Source organism: Hetaerina americana, unplaced genomic scaffold, assembly GCF_022747635.1.
Source record: "Hetaerina americana unplaced genomic scaffold, ioHetAmer1.1.p SCAF_5, whole genome shotgun sequence".
In the NCBI taxonomy this organism is placed as follows: Eukaryota; Metazoa; Arthropoda; class Insecta; order Odonata; family Calopterygidae; genus Hetaerina; species Hetaerina americana.
Window position 1 is genome coordinate 63,469,167 of NW_027287095.1, and position 17,615 is coordinate 63,486,781.

A 17,615-nucleotide genomic window follows, 5' to 3' on the forward strand; every position below is an offset into this window, starting at 1 on the left:
TAGTAGTCCAAAGGATTTAAATCTGGACTATTGAGAGGCCAGAATTTGGACCAAAACATATCGACATTGTTCGCCAGTCAATTTTGCACTTAATGACCCGTTTGGGCTGGTGCACCATCCTGCTGGAAAACGTATGCTCTTCCAGATGGCTCAGTTTCCATCCACTGCTACACTACATTTGTCAGAGTATGCAAATAAACTTCTTTGTTGATATTTTCCCCTTTGTTAAATAAAGGTAATGACATGACATCACCCTCACTAGACACTGGAACTCCTAATAAATGAACATTTGCTGAAAATTTTGATCTGGAAACAACAGGGACCTATCCATCGGTTGTTCCTTTGATGGTTTTAGCATCCACTGTGAAAATTTTTTCATCGGAAAAAAATCTGATTAGTCTAGCAGCAAAAGCAGGCTGCAATGTTCAACTCACTTTGCTCTGGCAGCTGCAGGAAGTATCCATCTTATTTCAAGGGTGTAAGACTTGTAGTGGAGGTCCTCTTCGACAATTTGATGTATAGTCTTTTCACTCACACCCACAACTGGTGACAATTTTCAGATCGATTGTCCTGGATCCTCAAAAATGAGCTCCTGAGTCTGCAGGATGATGTTGGGCCTCGTTCGTGTGGATTTTCCTCGTCAGTGTTTATGAAACGATTATACTTTTCCGTGGGTCATGTGTAGTCAATTAAATCCAGTCTAATTACTGTATTTCCTGGTCCATAAGATTCACTTTTTTACTTCAAAATGTGCTCTAAAATCGATCTGCGTGTTATAGACTGGGGGTATGCAGGTATAACTTTGACCAATTAGCACAAGCGAATTTGCTGAAAAAATACTTGCTATTTAGTATTTTTTTCCTGCTTCAGGCATAGAAAATGGTTGACTTTATTACACATTTTGATAATATCACTGTTTTGAGTCAGTAGTAAGCATAAAAAGGTTTTAGTATTTCGTTGGAAGTAATGCCTAACATAATTCCTAAATAAATCGTAAATTTATTTAGTGTAGTATGTGTGGTTTCATCTCACATGTGCTGCTGTAAAACTTAATATCCATAGGGATAATGGGGATGCCACCCCTCTGCTAATATAAGTACGTATATACATACATTGTATCTCTCCTGATAAACTTCAAGGCCTACAGCTATTCAACCTTAAGTAGAATGTGTGTGTTATAATGGCATAGAAAATGGTCACTTTTAATATTAAGTTTCATAATGTCAAAATAATAGCAGAAACAGAAACTTAAAAAGTTAAATTAATTATGACATCATTGTGTCTTAAGAAAGAATTTTCTCACACCGTATTGCATTTAAACTTAAGGCATGAAATACTCTTCATAACATGGAAACAAGGCAGCTGAAAGGTGTGAAGTAAATATTCAAAGCTTCCACTGAACTTGCTGCTTGAATATGAGAGAAAGGTAATAAGGTCCGTAGTCATGACCTCATAATGATGTGGAGAATGAGATGGCCGTCGATTTCTAGTGTTTGTGATTGAGAAAGTCCTGGCCGAGAGTTAAAAGTGAGACTGTTATGTCTTTTTAAAAATGTGATATTAGCAATGTGATACATTAAAGTGAAGATGACATTGCAGTAGAGGAAAATATCAATCCCAGTAAAAATAACTGGAAATTTAAGCAGCAGTGATGTTGAACTTCTGGGATTGTACAAGAAATAAATATTGATACGAGGGTCATCCGGAAAGTAGTACCCGTTCGTGAAATAAAAAGACAAAAGTAAATATTAACAAACATAAAAAATTTTATTTGAAAGAGGATACTTTAAACTACTTCTCAACATAATCTCCAAGCAAATTAAGGCATTTGTCATAACGTGTGACAAGTTTCTGTATTCCTGCTGCATAGTCCTTCGCCGCCAGCTCATTGAGATATGCGAGGGACCCATCTTGCACAAATTTTTGCATAATGCAGATGGTGTTTAACAATTTCATGAACAATTGTTCGAGAAACATTGGGAAAATGCTCACAGATGTCATCAATTGTGACGCGCCGATCGTTCCTCACGAATTCGTCAACTGAGCTCACCAGTTGGTCTGTAATGACAGACGGTCTCCCCGAACGCTCATCGTCGTGTGTGTTCCCCCTCCCCATGTTGAAGTTGCGACACCACCGCCGAACAGACGACTCGTCCATTACATTGTCTCCATACACCTCCTTTAATTGGCGATGAATATCACATGGGCGAACGTTTCTTGCATTGAGGAATTTAATCACTGCCCTCACTTCACAACTGGCGGCGTTCTCAATTTTTTTAAACATTGTAAACAATCACAGAAACAACACAGGCAATGCTAGCGTCACGCAACTTGGCTCAGAGAAGGCAGACAAGCCACTGAAGCTATCTGACCTCGTCCAGCGGCTACTCGCGTCGTCAGCACTTCATGCGGCACGAACGGGTACTACTTTCCGGATGACCCTCGTATATATGTATAGCTGCTTATTTTTTAATGCAGCAACTCAATTTTATTCATACGAATTCTTAAAATCAAAATAATTTGATCGTTTTCTGTCTGATCCAAGTATTTTTCTGAAATTCTGACCTCAAAAATCAGTATGCGTCTAAGGAGTTGGGAAATATGGGTTATTCAAGCAGCCATTAGTTTATATGGGTTTGAAAATTTTTAGTATGTTGCCTGGAGAAATAAAACATGTTGAAAAGTGTTATAGTTTCGAAAGATGGCCAAATCTTGGATATACTCTAAAGAAGGCATTTATATTTTGTTTTAATGTTGTTCGCTTTTCTAATTGTTCTTTTACTCTTTATATTTTTGTTTTGGTTTGATAGTTTAATATGTATTTATTTTCTAGTGGTGCATTTGTTTTTGACAGTTTTACCCAACACAGATATTTTCCAAGTGGCAATCTAAAGCTTCCGTGTTGCGGCGGAGTTATGTATTGTGCTGTGTATGAATTTTGAAAGTGGTGAACTATTTCTGATTTTTATTTTCTTTTAATCTGAACAGGGATGGCCAGTTGAAGAGGATGAAGCCAAAGAAGGAGTGGAAAGAGAAGCAGCAAGAAGAGTTCAGCAAAAGGTTGAAGATTGAGTGAAGCACTAAGTGTTTAACCACTCTAAATGACATTTCTGCCAAACTGCCTCATTTCCAATAATTTTGGTGTTCCATCTGCTCCCATCTTGTGAAAAAGAAAATAACGCAAAGAATAAGACTCCTTCCAGTCAGACCTTTTTCAATTGGCTTGCATTCCTCATCCCCATCTCTTTTGCCCCAATTTTTTTTTTTTTAACCTTATTTTTCATTTCTAACCAAGAAAAATCATGGGGAGCTTGCTTTTGGGAGTGGAAGTTGGGAAAGTGTGGTAGGGACGGATTATTTGTAAAATTCTATTAATTTTTTTACTCTCAGGATGTGTGCATATTTAGTTATGAATGAGAGGTATGGGAGTTGAACGTGGACTCTCTCTGTGTATAAAAATATCTGTTCTACATTTTTCACTGAACGGAAATGAAAACTTGTCTACGGGATAAATGCGTGGTTGTGTGAAAGTGTGGTGTGCATATGGTAATGAAAGTGAAGAAAAAAAAAGTGTGTCCGAAGATGTCTGTGATGAAGTGGGCTTATTGTGTGTCTGCATTCAATGAACTGTAAAAAAATATGAAAAACTGGATTAGAAAAAAAATTAGTGAAATAGGTCAAAAGAGGTTGTGAATGCTAGCAGAGATTTCTGATTTAATTTTGTACAGGAAGAAAAAATTTCTTGTGTAGGGATGATTTGCTGTCCTACATTTTAGTCGATGTAAATATGGTGTCAATGTCCTGTAAAAAAATAATAAGATGTTGTGCTGCATTGCCGGACTTTAAATGAGTTACCAGTCAAGAAAGTGCGAGAAAAGATGTGATATAGTACTGGTTAATTGTGCCATACTTAGCATATGCTCACAGTGCTTAAGCCAATGTGATTGTGTGCTTTCTGGTGACCCACCATTTCCACGCTAAATGGTCTTGGCAATTAAAAATTTTGATGTATTTGTAATTACTTCATTTTTTACTGTGCAGTTAGTCACAGTGTGACCTAATACGTACAGGAGTCCTTTTTTCACCCAAACCCAATGGATTTTTTTGTCTTTGCAAAAGCCATTTTTTGTTTGTATTACTTTACTCCATCCATTTTGGGACTGTGCTTGCATTCCTTTTTAAAATAGTGTCATGACAGAGGATCTTTTCTCATCTGTTCTTGTGTATGGTGTTTTTTCATCCATCGAAATTATAAGTTTCAATGAATGCATGCATATACACAGGTATTGCGAATGGGATAACTTGTGGAGAATTATTTATTGCTGTTCTATGAATCATTTCAGAGTATGATGCTTAAAATAATCGTTGAAATTTAAATATTTTTTGCACGATGATGAGATTTTTGGCTAATCAATTTGCAGCTACATTATACAAAAATGTAAATGAAAGGGATCGTGAAAGGAATTGTACATAACAGTATCCCTGTTAATACAAATATGCCATCTTTGCATTTAGAGATTTTGTTGCTGGTGCTGTGATGATTGAAGTTTTGAACTGGCATAAGAAAGTGGTAAAATATTCCTGGGAAGAATTTGAAAATAAGTTAAACATTCTCTTGGCTTTATAATATCAATATTTTGGACAAAAAGGGATATTCATGAGGTACCAAATTCCAACTCGGTGGAAGGTTTAGCAACATGAATTTTGAATTTAAAATGTGAAAATACATCAATATATCCTTAAATGTACTATTGTCTTTTATAAGATGATATAAAGCTTCAAATTCTGACCTAATTAAATTGAAGCTGCAGCTCTTGTTTATCTTATTCCCTCAAATCTTATGCCCATGCCATTATTACTTTCAAATCCCCTCTTAATTAATTTATTAAGAATTGTTATTTATCTAAGCATTTTTAGATTTGAGCTGTAACCCTTTACAGTAAAAGAAAATAATGAAAATGTGAAATATGTACGTACATGGTAGGTTGCAAAGACAAGATTTTATTATTTCAGCATTTTCGTGTTGGCAGGGCTTGTTTTCCTGTGCACAGGATGCCCTTGTAATATGTATGTTGGGATGAACCACTACAAATGCTACTGCAGTCAAGGTAAGAGAGGTGGGATAATTTGTTAATTAAGGAGGCATCCACTTATGTGACAGCCTGTAATAATTTTAAAAAGTCCTAGCATTGAAAGTGGTTACCTATTATGTCTTGTGCAGCAAGCATCATTTGAATAGATTGTTGATGCGACACTCTCTGTTCAGTAGTTATGTAATTGGAGTATTTCAAAGCTTTTCTTAAGTTGATAGGTACATCAAAATGAGTATGTATATACGTGTGAATAAACAAGTTATGACTTGATTGATAAATTTCAGGTGAATATTTATTCAAACTTTATTTTGTATTGCATAAAAGTTAAGAAAAATGTGCTGCTTCAACTGAAAATGCCAAATAGGCAAATATGCCAAAATATTGCACAGCAATTGATCTCATTTGATGCGTAGGTTCCTTAATGTGCTATTTGAATAGCTGTCTGAGTAAAGCATCTTCAATTCCCATTAACTAAAAGAATACCTCAAATGGTATACAATCTGTTGCTGCAATTGTGAAAAGGAAGGAGTTTTTAACAGTTTGAATTTGATGGTATAGGCCACCACATATGTCTGCACAAATCAGGAGGTCTACATTGTGGACTTTTCTTTTAATTTTATCAAAACTTCTTTAATGAGCACAAATCATCTAGGGATCACAATAATTGCTCAGTTTATTACCATCATAATGAAAAGAATCCTATGTTATTTTATCCTTTTAACTTTAAACAGTATGACTCTTTACCATGACCAATTTTAACTTGTTCTTTGGCTCTTTAAAGAAAGGCTCATCTATTTCCTTGCAGGTTAAATATATTTCCTGTAGAATAAAGTAGTAGCTAGAATCTGTACCTAATCCTGAATTGTAGTAACTTTCCTTAAAAGCAACACCATAGAACAAGACCAAGTATTCCGTCAGATTCATGCGACTTCCTTATTTGCCGATATTAAATTTCCTTTGACTATAAAATTGATGTTTATCATTTCCATAGGTAGTACCCTGATAGAAGGTAAGTTTTGGTGGTGCCTACAAGTGTATGGTACAATGTTAATTTTTAAAGCACTGCACTCAGTATTAATTGACTAGTTTCATTTTCTGTTTATTCTTTCAAATCTCTTTCATACTGCCAAAAATGTAAATTATTTACTCATGTTTCCATGATTGCCCATCCTTTTTATCACAACCTCCAATACCCTATTATCTCCCAAAATCTTCCCATACACTTTTTCTACCTTTCTCTAATTTCTTCCAGCAACTTCTCTGGTTCTGTTGTGTTAAATTATTAGTCGTTGGCTTAGGAATGGTTTTTGGTGGACCCTGGAACTAAACATTGTTGCATTTGTGAGCTGTTACTAACATGACACAGAATACCCATAAAACCTTACTACCTCACAAAATTGCCTATTCTTTTTTCCCACTATCAGCATTTAATTGTGTATCAGTACTTCTTGCATCCACTTGTCTTGTTTCTTAAAATTTTTCCCAGCAATAATATCTCTTACCATACAATGCCTAGGAATTCATCATTTGCTTTCCTTCCTACTTTATTTTTCTCCACACCCACATCTAAAAGGCTTCCAATGTATGCTTATCCTCCTGTCTCAATTACCAACTTTCTGAATCATATAAAACTAGACCATGTTAAAAATTGATGTATGGTATGCATAACTTTTAATTGTTTGTCTTCCTCTCCATCCAACTTATTTTTTTTTCAATATAATTCCAAATTTCAAAGACTGACATATACTTGCCCTTTTTCTTCAAAGACAAATTTTGTAACCGAATGAAGTGTTACATGGTCTATGAAATTCATCATTTATCTTTAATTTTGGGGGATCGAGATGGTGTAGGGGCTAATGTACTGGCTTCCCACCCAGAGGGCCCGGGTTCAAATCCAGATGGTGTTGAATATTTTTCAGAGGTATCTCAATCCCTACTTGAGGTGCTTTGTGGAGGGCACTCTGAGTTAGTATGCTGTCCGTCGGATGGGACATTAAGCTGCGGACCCCTTGGTGCCTTTCGCAAAGAGTAGGCTTATGCCGACTTCGGGTTTCTCTCCACCCTTCATCCTTTCCTGTCCATCCCCTATGGCACAAATGACCTCAGCTGTCGGTGGCCTCCCCTAAATACTACTACTACTCTTTTATTTCTAGACTTTAGAGTCTTGATGAAGGAAATTTAATATTAAGTTTTGATCTTCAATATCCCATGCAAAATACTTCATCATTCTAATTTACTTGTAATTGTTTATGTTTTCCTTTAAAATATTGCCAAAATAGGCACCTGTCGAGTACATCAATGTTCCTAATGTTGTTACGTACATATGTGCTCCCAACTCAATGATTAACTTCACATTATTATGAACTTCTGGTACTTTATCATGGACTTTTGTTTAATAATGTTTTATCTCCATTCCACGCTTCACAAATGGTCATGCAATACAAATTTATTCTCTAAATATACAGGGCATCCCCGCTGTGGGCGAAACAGAGGAATTGAAATATCAATGGATTTAATTTGTTATGAAGAATAGAGCTGCCAGTTGGACTTGAAATGTTTAATGTCTCTATGTTCATGATACTTTTAGCAAAAATATATTACCAAATGATAATAATTACCACTGGAAAAGCACAGTTTTAATTAAAAACTTTTAAAATCACCAGAAATAAATACTCTTGATATAAATACTAATGATAAATTTATGAATCTAATATGTACCATTACAAAGTTTTAAATAAATACACATCAGATCTGCTATGTTATGCTCCTGATGGAAAAGTAAAACTAGACTTATCACAATGACAATTTTTACGCTCGGTTTAATAACTTTAAGTCATGTTTTCAATACTTAGTGACATGGTTAAGTAGATAATTTATGTTCAAAACTAGAGTTGATATCAAACCTGTTGTGTGTGCTGTTCTTCCAACAGGGATTCATACAGTCCCCAAGTTTCGGATGACCTGACTTATGGAGTTCTGCCATTATGAATGGGTGCCCAAGTTTTTACCACTTAAGGGTAATTTATAATGAAATTATTATAATAAAGTTATTCTCTTTGGCAATATTAAATTTTAATTACCCTATTCACTTAAATGGTTGTTATTAATTTAATCACAATTTAATGTTATTTGTATTATTACTGCCTTAAGGCTTATAAACAAAAGATATGACCTCCTGGGAGAGAATTATTCTAAGAACAACTCATGACCTTGGTGATAGCACTATCATGGAAAAATATATGAAAATCCCTATTATTTTGAAACTTATCATCTCTGAGGGACACTTAAATGCAGTAAACATCTTTGGCATTAAATACTGGAGAATTATGTGGAAGAAAATGCCTTGCTATTTTTAAAACTGCTTTGCTATCATTTCTGTTGAAACCAAAGTTGATTTGTAGGTGGCCTTCAAGCTTCCACATTGAAATGACATCATTTTACTTGTGATATTACACATTCCGTTAATAATAGAGTAATAACAAACTACCCAAAAGTATCAAGGATACAAAGGGAACTGCTGCATTCAAGCATAAATTAAAAAGATATCTACTGTGCAATATGTTCTACCCGGTTGACGAATATCTCAACAATATTCCTGACCTGTTAGTTCATACTTTTAGTTTATAGCAATGGTCACGGACTGATTCATGTTGGAGATCAATGATTGTTCTGAATTTGATATTGCATGTGCATGTTACAGCTAATGTTCATGGGTTGGTGCCAAACATTTATCTAACTATGAGCATCATTTCTTTTACGTATCTTAATAGAGCCTGTGTCTTTGTTCATTTTTGATGTGCCTTATATCATGTACATACACCACCTACCTGGTAGTTTTGTATTGTGATCTCTCGGCAAATAAAAAGTAATAATAATAACAATAATGTACTGTTCATCTGGGATCCGAGTAATGTACCATCAGATTTGGGGGCATTCTCAAAAATGTATTTCATTTTTAACCCTGGGACTGCCTGTACTATTACAACATTTTGACAAGTGGGACCTTTACCTATTTTTTACATTAGATTAGTTCAATTTCAGCTGGGTAGAAGTTTAAAATCATGTGCATAATCCCTACAGTAACATATTTGTTAATTTTTAAAGTTATTAATAATGCACGAATTTCATAAATTTGTTTGAAAAAATTTTAGGCATGGTAGGTTTAAAATCCTGGATCCTGTAATGGAATAAATTTTAAAGGCTGTAGTAGTTAGCAGGTGAGTTGGTGAAGTTTGTGTGTTGAAATTATCAACCAAATATGGGCCCAGCATGAGGACTCTCTTAAACCTTAAAAGTGACTATCCCATGCCTCTCGATTTGCATTTGGAAAAATGTGATCAGTCATAAAAGAGTAATATTCAGAGGAAATGTTAAGGTTAATAATAACCTCTCATGGATTAACTCATATCCAATTTAAATTAATAATTTGAATCTGATTATTATTAAAGATCTTAATTTGAAGGCTCCCTTCTGATCATTTGCTATAGTAGTGGGTGGCAGCAGTACAAAATTCAGAGAACTGATGTCTTTCTTAGAGCTATAAAGGTGATTTGCCCAACATTTTCTGCTGAACATATATTGTGAAAACTTATTAGTTGAAATTTACTCAACTTTTAATTTTACTCACTTCAGCACTAAAGCGGGAAATTGTGGAGAATATAATGGTAAGTTTGACTTTTATTACAAAAAGTTCACTAGGAATCCTATAGAAAAAATATGAAATAGACTTATTCCTTTTGTAAATGTACGTGCGAGTAATAGTGCTTTTATACGAACTATCACCACAATATATAATTGGTAGGAATATTTTATGCTTTCTTTGTCCGTTTCATGCGTCAAATTTCTTAAAACTTAATATGTCTTCGGCTTTACTGTGATCCATAATTTTCTAATATTCATATTCATTTTTCGTTCCCTCCTTGAATATTACTGCGAATACTGCCATCTTTAGTTACCGATTCAAAATATCGCCGCACGGAAACAAGAGCTACAGCAGTCAGTAAAACAAACGTCATTGAAGATGGCTTTAGCTGATTTTTGTGGACTTGAAATCTGCCGTTCTTACAGACCAGATTTAGGTATTAATGATTCAGTTAATGAAATTGATTTCAACTGCGGAAATTTTTTGAAGAATACAGAGTTAGCGGCTCCTCCTTTCTCTGACGTGAGTATTTCAGTCTTTATCAGAAGTGCTTCATCATGCTTAATATTTCCATTTGTTACTGCTTATAGCGTGTTTTTATGTTTTCAGCCCAGTTTAAATTTCGAAAAAATTTCTGTGGATGAAACTGGCAAGACCCTGAAAATAAAATTTGATCATGGAACAACAACATTGGGGTTCAAATACCAGGGAGGAGTCGTACTTGCAGTAGATTCGCGTGCAACAGGAGGCCAATTTATTGGTTAGCCATAATAATTTGATGCTTAATTATCAATGGTTTAACCACACTTTCTTGCAACCAGTAGTTGCAGCATAAAGTATTAAGGCTGCATTCATAATTTTGCTTATAATTAAGTTGACTGATTTATATGGGAAAAAATTTCCCCTTTGGAGAAAGAGTGTAAAAACTGGGTATGAAATTTAATATGGAATAACATATTCACCTGGACGGTTTTTCAAAACGAAAATTTTTAATTCGCGTCCTTGTATTTTGCGTATCTATACCTTGTAGTTTCCATTCCTTAGCGCACTAGTGGTGTGAAAAGTTTCATATTATTGTTAATATTGTATTTAAATATATGTTAATTGACTAATAATCTTCAAAAACACCCCTCGAGAAATTAACTACTTAGTGAAAATAATACAACTAAGAATCCTAGCAGTAGCCTGTTAAATAGGTAGTTTAAGGATTATGTTAATACTCATAGACTTAAAAAATGACGAGGTGAAGGTTATTTGATGAGTGGCAATCACCTAACTTCCTGATTGATCTCATAGTCTACGAGTACTTCACCTTAGGAGGCTTACTTGAACAAATAAATTCCCATGACTTCACCATCAACTAAGTTATTGACTTATTGCTAACTGTACCTTGAGTTATGAAACGGCGCTCGATAAAGTTATAGGGATAAATATTAAGTGAAAATGCCCTCTATTCATTGTTGTGGAGGCATGATCAAAAGTGTTTGCTTCAACAGAAAAGGTTTAATATGTGGTCGTGTACTAATATACTTCAGAGCCATCAAACTGATCTCTGAGTCCAGAAAAAAAACCGTTACATGTTCGTGTCCCTGTTCAGCAATTCTGGAGAGGTTTTATTGCCAAATTTTCTAAATTAAAGCGATTTGAAGAAGGAACATTTATTAAATGTTTGGAAATGAAATCAATGAAGCTTTTTCAGTTAAGGCTGACTATTCTTATCCTCTGAACTCATATAAAATGTTGTATGAAAGATGAAAGAAGATACTTTCCTTTTCCTCATAGAATTTTTTTATTACGACATAGGTTTCGTTACAGCCTAACAATTTCAGGTGAAACGTCATTCATGTAAAAGAATAAATAATACATTGTGGTGATATATTACTTCATGACTGTGCTTTATAAATAATGCATGGTGTTCGCTACCTGTACTCTTAGCACTTGCTGCAATTTGATTCGCAAAGAGATAATAGGATAATCTGGAAAATATTTTTCATGTGACCAATATAAATGTTAATATTATTTTCTTTACACTCCATATTTGTTCAGGCTCCCAGTCAATGAAGAAGATTGTTGAAATAAATGATTACTTGCTTGGGACCTTGGCGGGTGGAGCCGCTGATTGTGTGTACTGGGACAGAGTATTAGCTAAACAGTGCAGAATGTATGAGCTACGTAATAGAGAAAGGATATCAGTTGCAGCTGCATCAAAACTGATGGCCAATATGGTTTATAATTACAAGGGTATGGGCCTATCAATGGGAATGATGATTGCTGGCTGGGACAAAAGGGTAAGCAATAATAAGGTTACCTATGTATTCAGTTAAAAATTAATGCCTCTACTTGTGAGAAATGTACCACTCACTGTCATTGTGGTAGTTAAATTGTGGGTAATACGTTACCTTTAATATAAAATGACATTTAAAATATGTAATTATGACAAAGTTTAAGTTATAAATTAAGCACAGTAAGGTAATAACAATATTAAAATTTATAAAAATGTGCCTTGCGGTATGCCTAACAAAAGTGAAAATTAAAATTATGATAAAGTATGAACTCTCTGTTTACATCATTATGCCCTATGAACAAAATATGTTTGCACTCATAATATGCACACATTTTCGATAGTGATAATAGAAACTAATATGAAAACAGCAAGGCACCTGCGGAGAGAGAGAGAAGAGTATGGTACATACTCGGAGGCTTAGACATACATACAATATAACAGCATACTGTAAGGTTATGTTTTTTGGTCTGCTTTAAACTGTGGAGACAATATTAACCAATGAAATGGCGCAATTTAAAATAATTTTTGTTCAATTTAAGCATAATATTAAATTTGCTGTGGTGATTCATTTTCAGGTCTTCATTGTTTCTCTTGTAGATGTACTGTGGATTTAGTGCAAATTATAGAAATTTTTTTTAATGTTTGTTGTTGCCTATTTAATAGGGCCCTGGACTGTACTATGTGGACAGTGAAGGGACAAGGACCAAGGGTACCGTGTTCTCTGTTGGCTCTGGATCCATTTATGCATTTGGAGTACTTGACTCTGGGTATCACTGGGAACTGACTGATGAAGAAGCTTATGATCTTGGTAGACGAGCCATTTACCATGCCACTCATAGGGATGCTTACAGTGGTGGTATTGTGAGAGGTAAATCAGTTGTACATTATTCTTATCTATTAGCACATGGTAATGTTACTCACGGAATATTGATGAAACAAGGATTTCATCAAAATCTATTACAATGTCATGTAATTTCCCATGATATATTATATCAAAGAATATTTAGGTAGTCAATTGTGTTCTTGATGGCCCCATTTTATCACTCTCAGTGAAATTATTGGTATTTGCAAGACTACCAGTTATTTCAGTGTTACTTGTCTGCATAGGGGCACATGCAAGAAATGATGCAAGAAATCCTTTAAACTTTTAATATGAATAGATTTTTACGATGAGCCTTGGAATTTGTGAACTGCATTATTTTATATTATGGTTTTGGGTGTTTAGAAGAATGTGGTTATAATAAACATATTTCATGGTATTATCACTAATATTGTCAAGTTGATTTCTTTAGTTTGGCTTATTTATTATGCATAAATTGTTATTTTACGACATTATCTAAGTGAAATGGATTTTCTTTTCAGTCTATCACATGAAGAGCACCGGCTGGGAAAGTATTTCTCAAGAAGACTGTAAAGAGCTGCATTACAAGTATTTGGAAGAGAAGAAGGCATAAACTCTATATGATCTAATTACAAAAATTTTTGCAAAAAGTCAATAAATGTTATGTTCCAAATTTACTCGTGGTTTCTTATTTTTTGATTTTACAAATAAACGCCGGAACCTGTTTAGAACTTTTAATTTACAAGCACTAATTATCCATTTACTAACCCTAAGTAAGTGTACAAGTATACGTACCGGCATAGTTAAACTTAATATTTGATAGCTCGTTATGTGTAGGGATTATTCCTTCCTATTGTACTGAAATTTTGTCATGTGTATTCGGGCATGAGGGACGTGTCACCCAAGTTACTTTCTTACACAGTTAAGTAATTAATAATTCACCATCAAAATTAGGAAACGTGGAAATTGGTATTTTTTCATTCGGCAAAACTGCTTCTGTTCAGGTCATTTATTTTTGCTGTTACTTGTTCGCCGGTTGATGATACATAAGTAATTAACTAGACTCAGTGAAAGATAGCCAAGGGGCTAGTGTATGTTCGACTACTACCAATACGCGAACATAAATTATCGCACCGAAATTATGCAAGAAGGCGATTGCCTCTAACATGATTCTCACCTATTTTTATTTAAATAGATTATATCAGTTTATCCTAAACCATAGCCCATTGCTGAGGTAAAAATTTACAGTTAACCCATACATAATAATTGCAGCGCTGCAGTCACGAAATTCGTACGGCTTTTCTTTTTATTCCAAAGCCCGCCATTTCAAAATTTAAGTATTGGGATAACTCACTTTTATTTAAAATTTGTGTGATATTTATTATTAGAAGGAGTTTATTTTTAGTTGAATACATTCCTTGATAATTAAGTAATAATTAATTGAAGAAATATTTCTCTGCTCTATTTATTCTTCTGCGGATTTCCATCTTCGTTTGACAAATCTCAGTGGCGTTTGTAGAATTCTCAGTGACGTTTTTGAAAAACTCAGTGACGGTTGTATAGTGATGGCGATAGTCAGAAAAGCCATTATAGCGGTAAAATTGATCTAAATATGCTGCTATATATTGGTACTCGGGCAGTCAAGGCCGCATAAATTTATCTTCAAAGGGTTGTTGATGTAATCTTATATGGACGATTCTAAAATAAAATGGCTTCGAATATTCATCAAAGCATTATTAAGATAGCTTTCGAATATCCCGAAGTTCACTCGTGTACCTTCTTGATATTATTGCAGTATAAGGATGATATTTGCGATTCTTATTTTGGAAAAGCTATTATTATTCCATCGACTAACATCTTAAAGGTAGGTATGACCAGTTATGAAACTTATCGATGTTGAGTATATACGTCAATTTGATGTATACTAGGTAACGAATCTACCCAGATACCTAATGAACCGAATCACTTGATTTCCATTTGTTCTCTATTGAATGCTTGCAGATTTACTTATACCTTTCCTGTGAATTATTCAGCAACTGCAGGATTGAAATGTAAAGAACAGGAAGAAAAGAACATATGAATAGTTTCAGGCAAGTGAACTTTATGATCGGGGAATAAATAAATTATTTCATTTTGGTAACTATGTGTGAGCTCCATAAAAATAAAGGTGAAGCCGAGGTAATGCCCGATAACATTATTTTGGTGAGAATTATAATATTGTTGTGAGATCTGGTGAAAGCTCTTCCTACTACTTTGATATTTTCAAGACCTTGCTATAATGCACATTTAAATTTGATAGAACATTTCAAATAAAACGTATCCTCTTGGTAATATTTCTGAAATACCATAGAAATGGTTTTGCTAAAACAATTTATTTAGCCTTAGAGACTTTATTATTGTATAGGTACTTTTTAATTTCCTAAACATGCATGGGGTATATTTTATGTTGATTATTTATTTGAATTCTTTGGTCTTTTATTCTGGTGAGTGAACAAGACATAATAATTGCGTATGATCAACATTGGTGCCAGCAAATTTTTTAAAGGTATTTTATTAGCCATAACAGTACCTAAAGTAGGCAGAAGAAGAAAGAAATGTACATAGGTAGATATTTTTAAGTAAAATTGTCTTAAAATTATAGAGAAAATTTAAAGCTAGTCCACTGGAGTTTCACCCATAGTTTTTCCTATTTTTTGCAACTTTTATGTATCCTAATAATGGAGATATAATATAAAAATACTTTTTATACTTTAAAAATGATCATTAATAACCTTAAATTCCCCAACATGTGTCGAATTAGTTAATCCTTTATTCACGTCTTCTATACACTTCTCTCTTCACTAAGTTTTTAAAGTACCTACTTTTTCCATATTATCTAATTTTCTCTTCTCAGCTGCTGCAATTATTATGCAACATACTCGTAGTTGTAGAAAAGTACATACTAGCTCCTGATGCTGTTCTGTTTTGAGAGATCGAAAGTTTAACAAAAGGCCTCATTTAAAGCCATTTCAATAATTTACTGGGAATAGATATATATTGATGAGAAAAATTTTTGAACTTATTTAAACTCTTTTGAGAGCAATTGTTGTTTTTTTTAGAAATGCACAGACTGTAATTGATCCTTTAGGCCCTATCAAAAGGAAATTTCGTTTGCCATCAAGCATTCTTTCTAGGGAAGCGACCCATTCAAATGTTGGATTCACCCCTCCTACAATGCTATCTTCCACATAATTTCCATCAGGACTTCACTGAAAACTTTCACTTGTAAATTCAAAAGAATAAGCACTCAATTATTTTAATGTTTTAGTCCTATTCCTCCAGTACTACCTGCACTTTTCAATGCATTCTTTGAGGAAATGGTACAATAGCAATGGGAAATACTGGAGATAGGAATGAAAGCCTGGAATTATGTGTGTTCAAGGTTTAGCCCGCGAGTAAACCAAAAGGTTGCAATCATTAGAGTGCAACACGAAATCAATGTGATAGATATACGATGAGAATCAATGTAATCAACATAACTTTTATGATATTTTTGAAAATGAGGAAGGCTGAGTTAAATATTAAAATTGGAGGGGAAAATGTGAGAAGAAAGAGCAATATACTATCTAGGAACTATGGCCTAAAATGGCCAAAGTAGTAGGAGTATTAGAAGAATTACATTAGTCATTGAATCTTTCACAAGAAGGAAGAAATTTATATCAGGGAAATTGAATAAGGATGTCAAGAGATGGCTGATCAAAACTTTGATTTGAAGCATGGTGCACTCAGAATGATAAAGGCGAAAGAGTAAGGAGCATTTCAGAATATTCCAACTTATTAAATATATTCTTTCAAAGTATTTCAATCAATGTCTCCAATAGCTAACCTAGGCATTTCCCTCCAAGATGATCAAAATTGAAACTTCAAATAATGGAATAGAATGTTTTCTGGAAAATAATAACCCTAAAAAATCCTCCAGGTCCAATAAAATACCACATATATTTAAGACTCTAGTGTTGGTAATTAAGCCATATCTATAAATCATATTTAAGGAATCCCCAAGAGATTACAAGGTTCCCAGTGACTGCTGGAAAACAGCTAATGTAAAATTTATAGACAAAAGTGGAAACAGAAAGGAACTGAGTAATTACAGAATATTTCCTTCACAGCTATCATAGAAAGTCATTATATATATATATATATATATATATATATATATATATATATATATATATATATATATATATATATATATATATATGGTGAAAAACCAGGAATGTTTCCGACAGGGCAAATCCTTCAAGACATAACTTGCTCTTTTTGTTCATAATATCTTTGGTTAGGTAAAGAGTAATGTTCCAGTGGATGTGGTTTTTCTAGATTTTGAAAATACCTTGAATAAATTATCTCAGTGAACTACTCACAAAGCTAGAAGCCTATGACATAGAGAAAATATTCTGGGTTGGATTAAAGAATTTTTGAATGGTCAGGTACAAAGAAGGGTAGTCATTGAAGTAGCTTTAGCAGATGTCATTAATGCTGCATTTATACAATGTTTGTGCAACCTTTGGTAATTAGACATTAACTTAAGAAAGTGTGTAATGATGCATTTTTGGAATAGGAGTAGTTCTCTCTCGAATTCCCACGGCATCAGGGTTACCAAAATAGAAAGTTTAGACTTTTTAAATGCTTAGGCATTACCTTCATGTGTGACCCCTCTGAGTCAAACATACACTGGGAATATGTGTGACAAGCTAGCAAAATTTAGGATTTAAT

At 33.9% G+C, this 17,615-nt stretch overlaps 2 protein-coding genes across 4 annotated transcripts in view; both read left to right on the plus strand.

Annotated features, from left to right (window-relative positions):
• Positions 1-4,018, plus strand: part of Gpat4 (Glycerol-3-phosphate acyltransferase 4) — a 139,109-nt gene extending 135,091 nt beyond the window's left edge. For all 3 annotated transcript variants that reach the window (XM_071592884.1, XM_071592885.1, XM_071592886.1), the window contains one exon: positions 2,989-4,018. In XM_071592884.1, coding sequence (XP_071448985.1) covers positions 2,989-3,076 — 88 coding nt within the window. In that variant the 3' untranslated portion in view covers positions 3,077-4,018. The remainder of the gene's footprint in view (positions 1-2,988) is intronic.
• A 4,028-nt stretch (positions 4,019-8,046) lies between these two features.
• Prosbeta5 (Proteasome beta5 subunit) lies at positions 8,047-13,537 on the plus strand. The gene is made up of 7 exons (XM_071592887.1): positions 8,047-8,110; positions 9,726-9,757; positions 10,045-10,257; positions 10,345-10,495; positions 11,782-12,023; positions 12,683-12,887; positions 13,382-13,537. Exons 1-7 carry the CDS (start codon positions 8,062-8,064, stop codon positions 13,471-13,473), a joined length of 984 nt encoding a protein of 327 aa, XP_071448988.1. The 5' UTR covers positions 8,047-8,061; the 3' UTR covers positions 13,474-13,537.
• The last annotated feature ends 4,078 nt before the right edge of the window (positions 13,538-17,615 follow it).

What these genes read in the sequence shown, in the direction of transcription:
- Prosbeta5 (XM_071592887.1), top strand. Translation starts at nt 8,062, where the DNA reads ATGGAGTTCTGCCATTATGAATGGGTGCCCAAGTTTTTACCACTTAAG. An exon ending in CGGCTCCTCCTTTCTCTGAC is followed by an intron (nt 10,258 to 10,344) that starts GTGAGTATTTCA and finishes TTATGTTTTCAG; the next exon opens with CCCAGTTTAAATTTCGAAAA. An exon ending in AACAGGAGGCCAATTTATTG is followed by an intron (nt 10,496 to 11,781) that starts GTTAGCCATAAT and finishes ATATTTGTTCAG; the next exon opens with GCTCCCAGTCAATGAAGAAG.